At 37.2% G+C, this 12,880-nt stretch overlaps 1 protein-coding gene across 3 annotated transcripts in view; it reads right to left on the bottom strand.

The window, feature by feature from the left end:
• The window catches only part of DHX57 (DExH-box helicase 57), a 62,935-nt gene that overhangs the window by 36,667 nt on the left and 13,388 nt on the right, over window positions 1-12,880 (bottom strand). For 2 of the 3 annotated variants that reach the window (XR_006354797.1, XM_043983907.1), the window contains exons 6-9: window positions 10,814-10,992; window positions 9,752-9,873; window positions 8,050-8,245; window positions 6,957-7,081 (exon numbers count right to left, since the gene is read on the bottom strand). Coding sequence is in view for 2 of the 3 variants with exons in the window: in XM_043983907.1 (XP_043839842.1) it covers window positions 6,957-7,081; window positions 8,050-8,245; window positions 9,752-9,873; window positions 10,814-10,992 (622 nt within the window). In the remaining variant the exon portion in view is untranslated. The remainder of the gene's footprint in view (window positions 1-6,956; window positions 7,082-8,049; window positions 8,246-9,751; window positions 9,874-10,813; window positions 10,993-12,880) is intronic. The other variant, XM_043983909.1, reaches the window with a different exon arrangement.

The raw sequence follows: 12,880 nt of genomic DNA, 5'->3' as shown, positions 1-12,880 counted from the left end.
ACAATTTCCAACCACAATCCCAATGGACTCATGATGAAGCATGTTGTATATTTTCAGATAGAGACCTGATAGATTTGGAATACCAATTGAAGCATATTTTTTTCTTTTCTTTTCTCTCTGATGTGTAATATGGGAATTTGTTTTGCAAGACAATATATACTAGTAATGGGTTTTATTTTTCTCAGTGGGTGGGGGAAGGAAAGGATGAAGAGAGAGAATTCAGAACTGAAAACAAAATTCAATAAAAAAAGATGCTAAAATGCTAAGAAGGGGAAGTAAGGAAGAAGTAGCAGGGATGACTCATAGAAAGTCACAAAGATGCACAAAAAGTGACAGCTCACAGGCCAATCTGGCTGGAATAGGAAGTTCATAGAGGGAAATAATATGAATTGGGTCTGAAGAGGTAAGTGAGAGGCAAACTGTAGAGTGCTTTAAGTGCTAGTCTGCAGTGTTTATATTTTATCTTAGAGGTAAGTCCAGAGATGGCATCAGGACTATCAACTGAATAGGTAGATGGAGAATGGATTGGAGAGGGGAAAGCCTGGAAACAGGGAGACCAGTCAGGTGGACATTGAAATAGTTAAGTCAAGAGATGAACTAGAGTAGAGGGGGTGTCTTCAATGGCTCCCTATGGCTTCTAGGATAAAAGATAAAACTCCTCAGCCTGGCATTTGAAGCCCTCTACAATTTCGCTCCCAATTACTTCTGTAGGACTAAGGTAAGAGTGGAGAAAAGGGGTGAGATGTGAGTGATATACAAAATGAAAAAATGAAAAACAAAACAAAACCCAACACATTGCCATGTACACAGTAGAACATAGAAGACAATTCAGTATAAAACAATAAATTTCCATTTCAAGAAAATCTCTATAATAAATACACACTGTTTTCAAATCTGTTCAGCTTTGCTTTCTTGTTGGTTTTCTTTTGTTCTCTGCTGTGTACTTTTTACTTTATATACACATATACACTCATACACATATATGTAAGAACGCACTATGCTTATTCTCACTCATCATCTGTTTCTCTAAAGGTGGAAAGCATCTTCTTTCTTTCCATGCCCATCCACTCTCATTATTTTCTACACCAGAGCAATATTCCAACACAATCATATCCTATGTGAGAGAGACTGTCCACAAAAGTTTTTTCCCCTAATTTTCTGCATTCCTTCTATTCTTGGAAACCTAGGTTTTATGTATACAAGAAAAATTTAATTTAAAATAATCAAAATCACCCATTTTACACTTTAACAATGCTCTCACCTTATAATATAGTTTAAGGTCTGATATTGCTGAAAGTATTTCCTTTACATTTTTTTTCCTGATTTCTTTGAAGTTCTTGACCTTTTGTTCTTCCAAATGAACTTTGTTATTATTTTTCTAACTCAGTAAATAAGATTTTAGTAATTTAATTGGGATGGGATGACATTGAATCTGTTGATTAGTTAGGTAAAATTGACATTTAAAAAATTATATTGGCTTTATCTGCCCATGAACAATAAATATTACTTCAATTATTTGGATCTGAGTTTATTTGTATAAAAAGTATTTTATGTTTATCTTCGAATAGTTTCTGTGTATTTTATACTGTCTAGTTATTTTAAATGGTCTAAAATAATATTGAATACTATTGCTGACACATAATATAGTTTCTTTACTTTTCTCCTCTGATTAAATCTTTTTTAACTTTAACTTTGTTGTGAGATTATGATTACAAACCCTCCTTTTTTTTACATAATAAGTTCTACTCCTGTCCCCTATTTTATCTTTGTGTTATCTGTCATTTTTATAATGTTTCCTGGAAGCAACATATTGTTGAATTCAAATTTTTATTCTTCTATACATTTCCATTTTATGGGTAAATTCATCCCATTCACATTCTAAGCTACAATTACTTGTGTAGTTTTTCCTTCCTATTTTTCCTCATCATCCTTCTCACTCTATTTACCTCCTCATTCCTCTGCTTTACTTCTACTTGCTACCTTGCCCTCCTATTCCTTACCATACTCACCCCTCCAAAAGTCCCCATCTCCTTTTAACCCATTCCTGATGAGGGTTGGCCTGCATCACTACCCTCCCCCCACTAGCTTCTTCTGTATCAATTTTTCTTTTTGTGCCTTATTTGTATGAGATAATTAATCATTTTTATGTCTTCCTACAGAGTTTTATATTTTAGAAACACCCCATCATACTCAGGTCAGTCAAAGCCTTTCTATTAAATTATTCAAATAATAATGACAGTCATAAAAGTACTGCTAATATTTTCACATATAAGAAGTAAACAATTTGTCCTTAATGAGTCCTTTATGATTGGTCTTTAATTTAACCTTACATTTCTCCTGGATGTTATATGTTGACTTTTCCCTCAAGTTCTGGGTTTTTTGTCACAAAAACCTGAAAGTCTTTCAATTAGTCAGATGTTCATTTTGTTGTTGTTGAGGATTATACTTTACTTTGCTGGGTAAGTTACCCTTGGTAGTAACACCAGTTCTTTTGTCTAGGAATATAGTATTCCAAGACCTATGGACCATCAATGTAGTAGCTGCTAGGTCTCATGTAATCCTTATTGTAGCTCCATGATATTTATTTATTTTTTTTAATTAATAAAGTATTTTATTTTTTTTCCCATTATATGTAAAGATAGTTCTCATCTTTTGTTTATACAAGCTTTACAATTTCAGATTTTTCTCCCTCCCTCCCCTCCCTTCCCCCTCCCCTAGACAGCAGGTAATCTGATATAGGTTTTTTATATATATATACACACACATACACATACATATATATACATATATACACATAATAACATTAATCCTATTTCTGCATTAGTCATGTTATAAGAGAAAAAATCAGAGCACTGATGAAAAACCTCAAAATAGAAAAAAACAACAGCACCAAAAACAAAAGAAATAGTATGGTTCATTCAGCATCTATACTCTGCAGTTCTTTTTTTTTTTTTTCTTGGATTTGGAGATCCTCTTCCATCATGAGTTCCCTGGAACTCTTCTGTACCATTGCATTGGTGAGAAGAATATAGTCCATCACAGTAGATCAACACTCAATGTTGATGATACTGTGTACAATGTTCTTCTGGTTCTGCTCATCTCACTCATCATCAGCTCACGCAAGACCCTCCAGGTTTCTTTGAACTCCTCCTGCTCATCAATTCTTACAGGCTCCATGATATTTAAATTGTTTTGTTTTTTTTTCTTGTTGCTTCCAATATTTTCTCCTTAACCTGGAAGCTTTGAAACTTGGCTATGATATTCCTGTAGGTTTTCTTCTGGGATCTCTCTCATGTGGTGATTGGTGGATTTTTTTCCCTTCTATTTCTGCTTTGCCTTCTCATTCTAGAACTTCAGGGCAATTCTCCTTGATAATTTTTTTTTTTTTTTTGCAGGGCAATGGGAGTTAAGTGACTTGCCCAGGGTCACACAGCTAGTAAGTGTCAAGTGTCTGAGGCCGGATTTGAACTCAGGTACTCCTGAATCCAGGGCCAGTGCTTTATCCACTGCGCCACCTAGCTGCCCCTGATAATTTTTTGTAATATTTTATCAAGATTTTTTAAATCATAATTTTCTGTGAGTTTGATTATTCTTATATTATTTCTCCTTGATCTATTCTCCAGATCAGTTGTTTTTCTGATGGGATGTTTCACTTTCTCTTTTATTTTTTTCATTCTTTTGGTTTTGTTTTATGATTTCTTGTTGTCTTATAACGTCATTATGTTCCCCTTGCTGAATTCTAGTTTTGAAGGAATTATTTTCTTCCTTGAGTTTTTGGCTCTCTATTTCAAGTTGGTTGACTTTCTTTTCATAATTTTCTTGGATTGCTTTTTTTTTTTTTTGCTAATTTCTCTTTGATCTTTCTTTTAGCGTCCTTTTAAAATTCTCCAAGAACTCTGTGCTTGAGACCATTTGATGTTTCTCATTGAAAAAGGAGTGGCTTTTTTAGTTCCATTATCTTCCTTTGAAAATGAACCCAGATCTTCTCTATCCCCACAGTAACTCTCTATAGTTGAGTTCTTTCTCCTTTGCTTGGTCATTTTAATTTTTAAATTTTTGATTTTGTTTTTACCAATTATTTTCTGAGGTCTATCTCGGGGCCCAAGCTGGGGCTTTCTTCTTCACTCCTCAGCCATAGCAGGCTCCCCTCCCAACACTGTTCCACAAATGATCTTGCCTCCTGTGGTCCCTCTAATGCCTGCAAACTCCATCTGTCCTCTCTGCCCTGAAACTGAAACCAGGGACTCTGCTCTCCTGCAGGTGCTCACAGACCACAGGGTCCTTGACACCCTCACTACTGCACTTACTAGGTTTGTGAGAGCTCCTCCCCAAGTCACAGTCTGGGATGCTTCTGGTTAGTGTCCCTCAACACTGGAAGGTCTTTCAATGTCCTACTCAACCATTAGCCCCCCAACTCCCACATTGTCTCCGAGATGAAAGTTTCTAAGGCTGAGGCTGCCCCTCAACCCAGCTGCCTTCAGGGCTTGTTTGTTGATTCTACAGAGCCAGCCTGGAGGTGTTTGCACTTCACTCAGGCTGAATCTCTGCCCCTGGAGATGGGGTCTTTGCTGGGATCTTCTCAGATTCTCTTAGGAGGACGTCTGCTTACCCCATGTCTGTATCTGCTGCTCTGAGGTCTGTCTTTTTTTGTGGAGGAAATCTGGGCAGCTGAAAGTTTTAGGGACTGCTCCACCATCTTCCCAGAGTCTTCTCTATAAATCCAGTCTCAGTCTTTCCACTCAACTCCAGTCCTAAATTGCCGACGACCTGTCGGACATCTCTCTAACAAACTCAACATGTCCCAAACAGAACTGATTACCTTCCCACTCTAAATCTGCCTCTTCTCCAAACTTCTCCATTTCTGCTCAAAGTACCGCCATCCTCCCAATCACTCCGGTTCATAACAAGAGTTATCCTGGACTTGTTACCTTCTCTCTCAATTCTCATCTCTGATCAGTTGCCAAGTTTTGTCTATTCTACCTCTATGAAATCTCTCGTCCATCTCCTTATTTCTACTTACAGTTACCACCTTATTTTATGCTCCCATCACCTCTCAACTACATCATTCCAGTAGCTTCCTAACTTATCCTCTTCTCTCCAATCCATCTCCTATTCATTCCATACAGTTGCTGAGAGAAACTTCCTAATGTACAGATTTGACTATGTTCCTCGAATACATAAAAATCCTTAGTGGCTCCCTATTGTTCTAGGATAAAAGACAAATACCTGCCACAGTCTGACCTGGAAATCTGTGCTTCTGCCCCTTATTAAATCACTCCTCAGCATGCACTGTATGTCTGATCTCCTGCCTTTGTGCATTCATATAAACTGTACCAGCCTGCTTGGAATACACTCTCCTCATCTCTGCCTCTCAGGAAAGCTCAGTGCATGTGCCCATACCTTTGTAAAGTATTCGCTGGTGCCCTCTGACTCCTTTCTTCCTCCTCCAATTACAAATGATCTACATATTTGTGTACATGCTGCATTTCCTTAGTAGAACAGAAGCTCTCTGAGGGATAGGGTCATTTCATTTCTATCTCTTTCTTCCTAGGTCTTCCTCTGCCCACTGCTCATGGTATCACAGAGGTGGCCTTGGGTTATTTTTTTTTTTAATTTAACAGTATTTTATGTTTTCTAATTACATGTAAAGACAGTTTTCAACATTCATTTCTTGTAAAATTTGAGTTCCAAATTTTTCTCCCTTCTTCCCTTCCCCAAGATGGCAAGCAATCCGATATATGTTATACATGTGCACATTAGTCATATTGTGAAAGAAGAAACAGAACAAGAGGAAAAAAACCATGGGGGAAAAAAACCCCCAAAAAGTAAAAATAGTACGCTTCGATCTGTATTCAGGCTCCATCAGTTTTTCTTTCCCCCCTCTGGATGTGGATAGCATTTCCCATCATGAGTTTTTTGGAATTGTCTTAGCCTTGGGTTATTGAGAGCTGTGGCAACAGAGAACAACCTCTGGCAGGCTCTACCATGCTAAAAGGCTTGCAATGCCAACAGAGTAATGTCTGTCATTGAGAACTAGCCTAGCTCACACTGGAGAGAGGATCATCCCCACATCTCTTGTGGGGTGAGATCACGGATCCATGAAGCACGTAACACTGGGCCACAAATACTGCAGGCACTTGATAAATGTTTGTTAAACCAAATGTGCTCAAGATTATCCCTGTCACTAAATCAGAATAATCTTGCCCCTTAACTCTGCTGTGGAGCCTCTGTTTTGGTTCCTGATAGCTACATGGCTTCTATTTTGGTGCCTTTTCCCTTTTCCAACTATTTTAAGAGAGCTCTGAGGCATGCCCCACACCCTGGACTACATCACATAACAACTCAACTTCTTTCTGAACACTTAACAACTCTTAAATGATTAAGAGAGGTTAAGAGAGCTAGCCAGTGACTGGTGCGCAGAATGAAATGTAGCAGACACAGCATTATGGCCAAGTAGATTTTTAAAAATATACATATATGTATGCTTATATATATTTTTAATACTATATATATATTTTTAATACTATATATATATTTTTTAGTGAGGCAATTGGGGTTAAGTGACTTGCCCAGAGTCACACAGCTAGTAAGTGTTAAGTGTCTGAGGCCGGATTTGAACTCAGGTACTCCTGATTCCAGGGCCAGTGCTCTATCCACTGCGCCACCTAGCTGCCCCCAAAATATATATTATAAGGCTGATGATGGCTGAGTAGCCATTGCTACCATTATAACCTACTATGATGAATGGATCTTCACTAGATTAGAGGCTATAAAATTCTTTTATGGAATTTCCTATAGAAATGAGATACTAGGTCTTGACATAACCTCCAACCTGGGTCTTCTACACCACACTCTATAATCACTAGTGTTATGAAACTGACCTGACCCAGAAGCGATTTTCAACTATGTCCTCATTTTATGGACACTGTGCCATTTTATGCAGTTGTGCCTCTTACCTTTCTTCTGTTCTCTCATGAACTTCATCCACAATAATATGGGTGACTCCCTGTAGAGCTGCATCTCCTTCTAGCCTTCTCAGAAGAACTCCTGCAGTGCAGTATAACAATCTGGTAGCCGAGGACTTAAATGTAAAAGGACAAAAGCTAGATGTTTAGTCAGCTAAAAAAACATACACACCAAAAGCTCTGCTGTTCTATAGTTCTGAATAGGAAGGGGTAGAAGCTAAAAGAATAACCAGGACACATGTGTCATAATAGGAAAAACACAGTCTTGGCAGTTTGCACACCTGGGGTAGAATCCGTGGCCCTGACACCAGCTCTGTGACCCTAGTCAAATGACTGAGTCTCTGGGTCTTGAGACTCCATTTTCTCACCTGTAAAATGGCAATGATACTATTTGAATATAGAGCTATGAGAAAAATGTTTTTGTAAGCACCAAAGAAATATTAATTAATTAAATTAATTAAAATTACATTAAATTAATATTAAGAGTGAATATTATCTATAAATTGAGGTGATTGAACTTGAAGGTCCCTTCTAAATTTAGCACTCTCTATCATTTTATTCTGTTGATTCAAACCTCAATTTAACTAATACTCTTGCTGTCAAGAGCTGTGAATTCTATTCTTGTTTGAATATGGTCAATAAATCACTAGCCTGACAAAAAGCAAAAAAAAATTTTTTAAAACCCAGCCTAGGGGCAGCTAGATGGTGCAGTGGATAGAGCACCGGCCCTGGAGTCAGGAGTACCTGAGTTCAAATCCGGCCTCAGACACTTAACATTTACTAGCTGTATGACCCTAGGCAAGTCACTTAACCCCAATTGCTTCACTAAAAAAAAAAAACCCAGCCTAATTGGTAATTTCTGTCATTGAAGGTTAAAAGACCGCCATAGAAATAACAGGGATATACCTGAATAAGATTTGCTTCAAATTTTTTTAGAAGCATTTCACACTATTCTGAGGATCACTGATTAAATCTACCCTGAGGATTTATCATTCAATTTTTCTGAAAATCTTTACATTAAAAGTACTCTTTTAAAAGTAACAATGGTAAATCTATTACCAATAAGTAGACAAACTATACAAACCTTGACACTCTCTAAGCGGATCTGGTATCCCACGGTAAGACCCATCTTTTCTGCTCTCTCTTTAGCCACACGTTCAGCTACAGAAATAGCAGAGATCCGTCGAGGCTGGGTACAGATGATGTTTGCTATCTTCTCAGGTGGCCCATGCAGAGTATCATCCAGAATAAACTGAGGGATCTGTGTAGTTTTCCCACATCTATATCAAAGAGACCATCCCCCCAAGCAAACTTTATATGAGAAAGTCTTAATTTTTACATTTCCTAGCTTTTCTTTAGAAAAATCAATAAATGATCATATGTTGTGGGAAAGAGATAAAGCCAGTTGTACTATTAGCTATGGTAGCTTCATCTCATTTATGAGAAAAAAAACAATCTTCCAACTTTTTAGTTTGTAGTTGCTAAATAAAGGATTAGGAATCCTCAAGTTAGAAGACCTCTGGTGAAAAGTCCAATCTCCTGACAAATCTATTTCTTTGTCTGTAAAATGGGGATTATGACCATTATCAAGACAACAGCAATAACAATATAAGTAACACTAATTAGCATTTTTTAAAAGCACTTTTAGGCTTGTAAAATGCTTTACAAATTTTTCATTTGGTCTTCACAACAACCCTGGAAAATGGGTGCCATTCCCGCCCCCCCCATTTTACAGATTGAAGACGCTGAGGCAGACAGGTATAAGTGATTTGCTCAAGGTCAAAGAGTTAGTAGATAACTGAGGCTAGATTTGAACTCAGGTCTTCCTGACTCCAGATCCAGCAATCTATCTACTGTACCATCTAGGTGCCTCTATTTTTGAGGCATAATACTTTTTTTTTTTTTTAGTGAGGCAATTGGGGTTAAGTGACTTGCCCAAGGTCACACAGCTAGTAAGTGTTAAGTGTCTGAGGCTGGATTTGAACTCAGGTACTCCTGACTTCAGGGCTGGTACTCTATTCACTGCACCACCTAGCTGCCCGAGGCATAATACTTTTGAAGATTATACTTTTGGCTAAAAGATTAGCTCATGTCCAAATGCATTGGAGACTATAAAGTGCTGCATATATTTCTACATTACAGTATTATACTTCATTACTAAAACACTGGATATTTTTCTCCCTTAATATTTATTTATTCATTTAGATTTCAGGCAGGATGGGGGAAAGTATAGCTACAAAGGCATTACAAATACTTCCGAGTCCCAATAAAATATGCTTATAAGTTACAAAAATACAAAATTAAGTTCACAGTTCCTCAGTACAAAATTACGTTTATATTTGCTCCTCGGTAGATTTCCCTATCCACCACAGAGAGGAGAAACAGGGAAAAGATGTCTTATACCCCAAATGACAGATATAGGGCTTTGCTAAAACTACAGAAAATTCTAAAGGTAAGTCTTTTTCAAAATAGATACTCTGGAATTATTCTCTTTAAACTCAAATAAGAGCCCTCTCAGGGAATTTTATCCTAAAGGTATTTCAATACTTAAAGGATTGTAAGTAGGCACTCCTTCCACCGGCTCATAAGCACTTGTCTGAAGGAAAATAAGAATAACCCAAATTAAAAAAAACAAAACAACCCACCAACCAATATAGTACCAACTACTATTAACAACAATTTTTCTACTCTGATGGAAACAAATATTTTTTTCCTGGAATATAATTGGTCTAGGTTAACTAGGGGCCATACCACATTCTAATTTTTAGATTAAATCACACTCTTACCCAGTCATACCACTCACAACAAGCACTTGGTGCTTGCTCAGCAAATCAAGAATGGTTTCTCTTTCTTCCCAAGCAGGGAGTGATCGTCTCTCTTGCAGAATTGACTGGTATTGTCTGGAAGCCTAATATAATCCAAAGGTATCAAGACAATCAGGTTGTACAATCATTATCCCACAAAGCCTCGAGGACATTAAAAAGAACCTACAAGAGAAACTCACTCCTTGGGTTTAATGCTTTTCCTGCTTTACCCAATAACAGTTTCTCCATCACATAAAATACCTTTTCAAGCAATAACGATAATAATCAAATTTCTTCCCATGAGGCCAGCCCTTGCACTAGAAGCTCAGCACTGAGTAGCCACAGGGCCACTGATGATCCATTACAATTGTGAAGAGAGTTTTCCATCATCTAAGAAATTTATAAAACCAGGTAATTTCCAGCACATCCCATTTGTATATATGTGTGACCTCTGAACAACCAAACTGTTCTGTTCTTATTTTTAAAGCTTTGCTTGCCTACTCTGATTCTGAATGTTGACATCAGCACACACAAGTTAGCATTTTTCTTCAGAATGTAAAGTCATTAAGTTTTAGAGCTGAAGGGACATTGGAGACCCTCCAGCCCAATTCCTTCATTTTACAAATGAGGAAATTTGGACCTAGAACTTTGAAAGGGCTTGCCCAAGGTTGCATGTATCTAACTTCGCCATGGCAGGTTATATAACAGGTATTAAAATCATCTTTATTTGGATGGCTTTTAGATATTAATCTTTCTATTAGTAGATATTTAATTCAGGGCTATAAATTTTGTTCAAACCATCACTTGGTCTGTTACTGTACTAAAGCAACATGGTTCTAAGAAAGATTAGAACTTTGTAATCAGCTATTACTATGCGCTGTGTTCATTCATTATCCTATGGTTTAAGCTTCAAAGTCAGAAGAAAATCTGACACACCGAAAAGTTAAAAAGACCAAGGTGACAACAGGATGTGGGAAGGGGAATACCAAGCTTCTTATCTCCCACCTGTTATAAACTGCTGAGTACTGTTTTACCATACTCTACCTTTTTCATTTGAAACTGCTTGCAAATTTTAGCATTTTCAGCACATACAGACTTAGCCTGCCAATCATATCTCCTGGAAGTCTTTTTCTTGAGGTTGACATAGCTTTCATTTTCTACTATAACGGGTGTAAGGCCTTCATCCTCATCTTCATCCTCCTCGGGTTCTGGTACTCTCTTGACTAGTTGGTAAAAAGAAAAAAAAGGAAACATTTTCAACATCAAGATAAAGTGATAAAGCAAAAAGACACTGTCCAAGTAATAAAACAACTACATTTATAAAAATGAAGAGTAGGCAGGTTAGGGCTATAAATTTTAAAAGAATGTCCAATCAGATGTTTCTGCTTTCATTTCACTAAAAACTTTTAAAATAGTTTAACTGCTTATAGAACTTTCTTTGAACATATCTTCTAAATAAGACTTTAAACCTGATAGTTTAAAAAAAAAAAAGCACTGCTTCTGTCGAAATTTTGGTAACACAGAGAAATATTGCTTTAAAAAAAAAGATATGAAGTCACATGAAACCAAATAAATTTTATGTGAGAAGGTCAGTTATAAAGAATACATTCTTGAGGAGTCCACAGGGTTAGCAAATTAAGTGTGGCAAATAGGCTGTTCCCTTTAGAGATAGTTACTAGAGCTAGCATAGGAACAGAGGATTGAAGGTTTTACTTCAAACAAGGGGAATTTTGCAGTGACTTGCAGAAAACACTTTGCTTCTTCTTTGTTCTTTCTTTGAAGCCTTCCAGGGAGAGTGAATTCACTGTCTTAAAAAGCAACATATTCTACTTTTAGGCAGCACCATTAGGAAGTTTGTCTTTCTGTCTTTTTGTAATTTCTCCTTGTTCTACCCACTGAGGGTAAGCAGAACAAATCTAAGGTTATTTCCATGTGACAGCTCGTTAGACACTTGAAAACACCTATCACGGCCTAAAGCATTCTTTTCTACAGTTAGTTGCTTCGATTGAATGAGGCCTTTCACTTTTCTGCTTACTCTTCTCCGGATACTCCCTAGTTTATCAATGTCTTTCCTAAAAATGGTGCCCAGAACTGACCACAAGATTCCCGATGTGACCAGAGTGGGACAGGATGCTCCCTCCCTTTAATTTGGAAGATACCAACGACAGGATGCTCTCCTTCCTTGTCTTGGACTGGATACATCTCTACAGAGTGTAAGACTAACTGCATAAATTTTCTTGGCTGCCATATCATCCTTCTGGCCACTTTTTTGTGTGACATCCTCTTTCTTCTCCATCTATACCATCTCAGTTGGTAACCTTGTCATCTCCCCTGGGTTTAATGGTCATCCCCAAGCAAGTGATTCTCACATCTATACATTCTGCCCCATCTTTCTCCTAAGCTCCAGTCCCACAATTCCAACCACCTATTAGACATTTTGAACTGGATGTCCTATAAGCATCTGAAATCCTACATATCCAAAACAGAATTCATTATCTTTTCCCTCCAAACCCAGTCCCCTTTTGAATTTCCTTATTTGCATTAAGAGTACCATCATTCTTCCAGTCACTCAGATTTGCAACCTTAGCATCATACTCAGTTCCTTACTCTCTCCTACCACACATCTCTAATGAGTAGCCAAATCATATTGTTTCTACCTCCATAGTATTTCTTGAACTAGCCTATAGCAGATCATCTTTATATTCTAAACAACTGATCAAGATCCCACTATGCTTTTCTGGTGAATATAAAAAAAGCATTTGATTAAAAATAGATGCAGCTTTGAACACTCAATTGCAATATGTTGTCTCACATGTATATGTTAATATCATACAGGCTTCCTATGAATCTATAATGAAATCAAATAGATCTTCAGGGCAAATAAAATAAGTTCATTTAAAAACTAGAAAATTCTCATACAGAAGTCAAATAATTTTCTTCACAAATATGGTAGGAAGTAGGAACCATTTTCACTTTCTGCTTGTGACTGCTTTAAGGGCAGAAAAGGTAAATGCTTTCTCTATCATCATGGGCAGATATATGGGAAGCATCACATTGAAGGCCTAACTTCAAATTCGATATGGATTTTCTCTGCTCAATACCCAAAGCATA

This window comes from Dromiciops gliroides, chromosome 2 (genome assembly GCF_019393635.1).
Source record: "Dromiciops gliroides isolate mDroGli1 chromosome 2, mDroGli1.pri, whole genome shotgun sequence".
Taxonomy (NCBI): Eukaryota; Metazoa; Chordata; class Mammalia; order Microbiotheria; family Microbiotheriidae; genus Dromiciops; species Dromiciops gliroides.
Note: the sequence above shows the minus strand (reverse complement) of the source record. Positions and strands in the feature narration are given on the sequence as shown.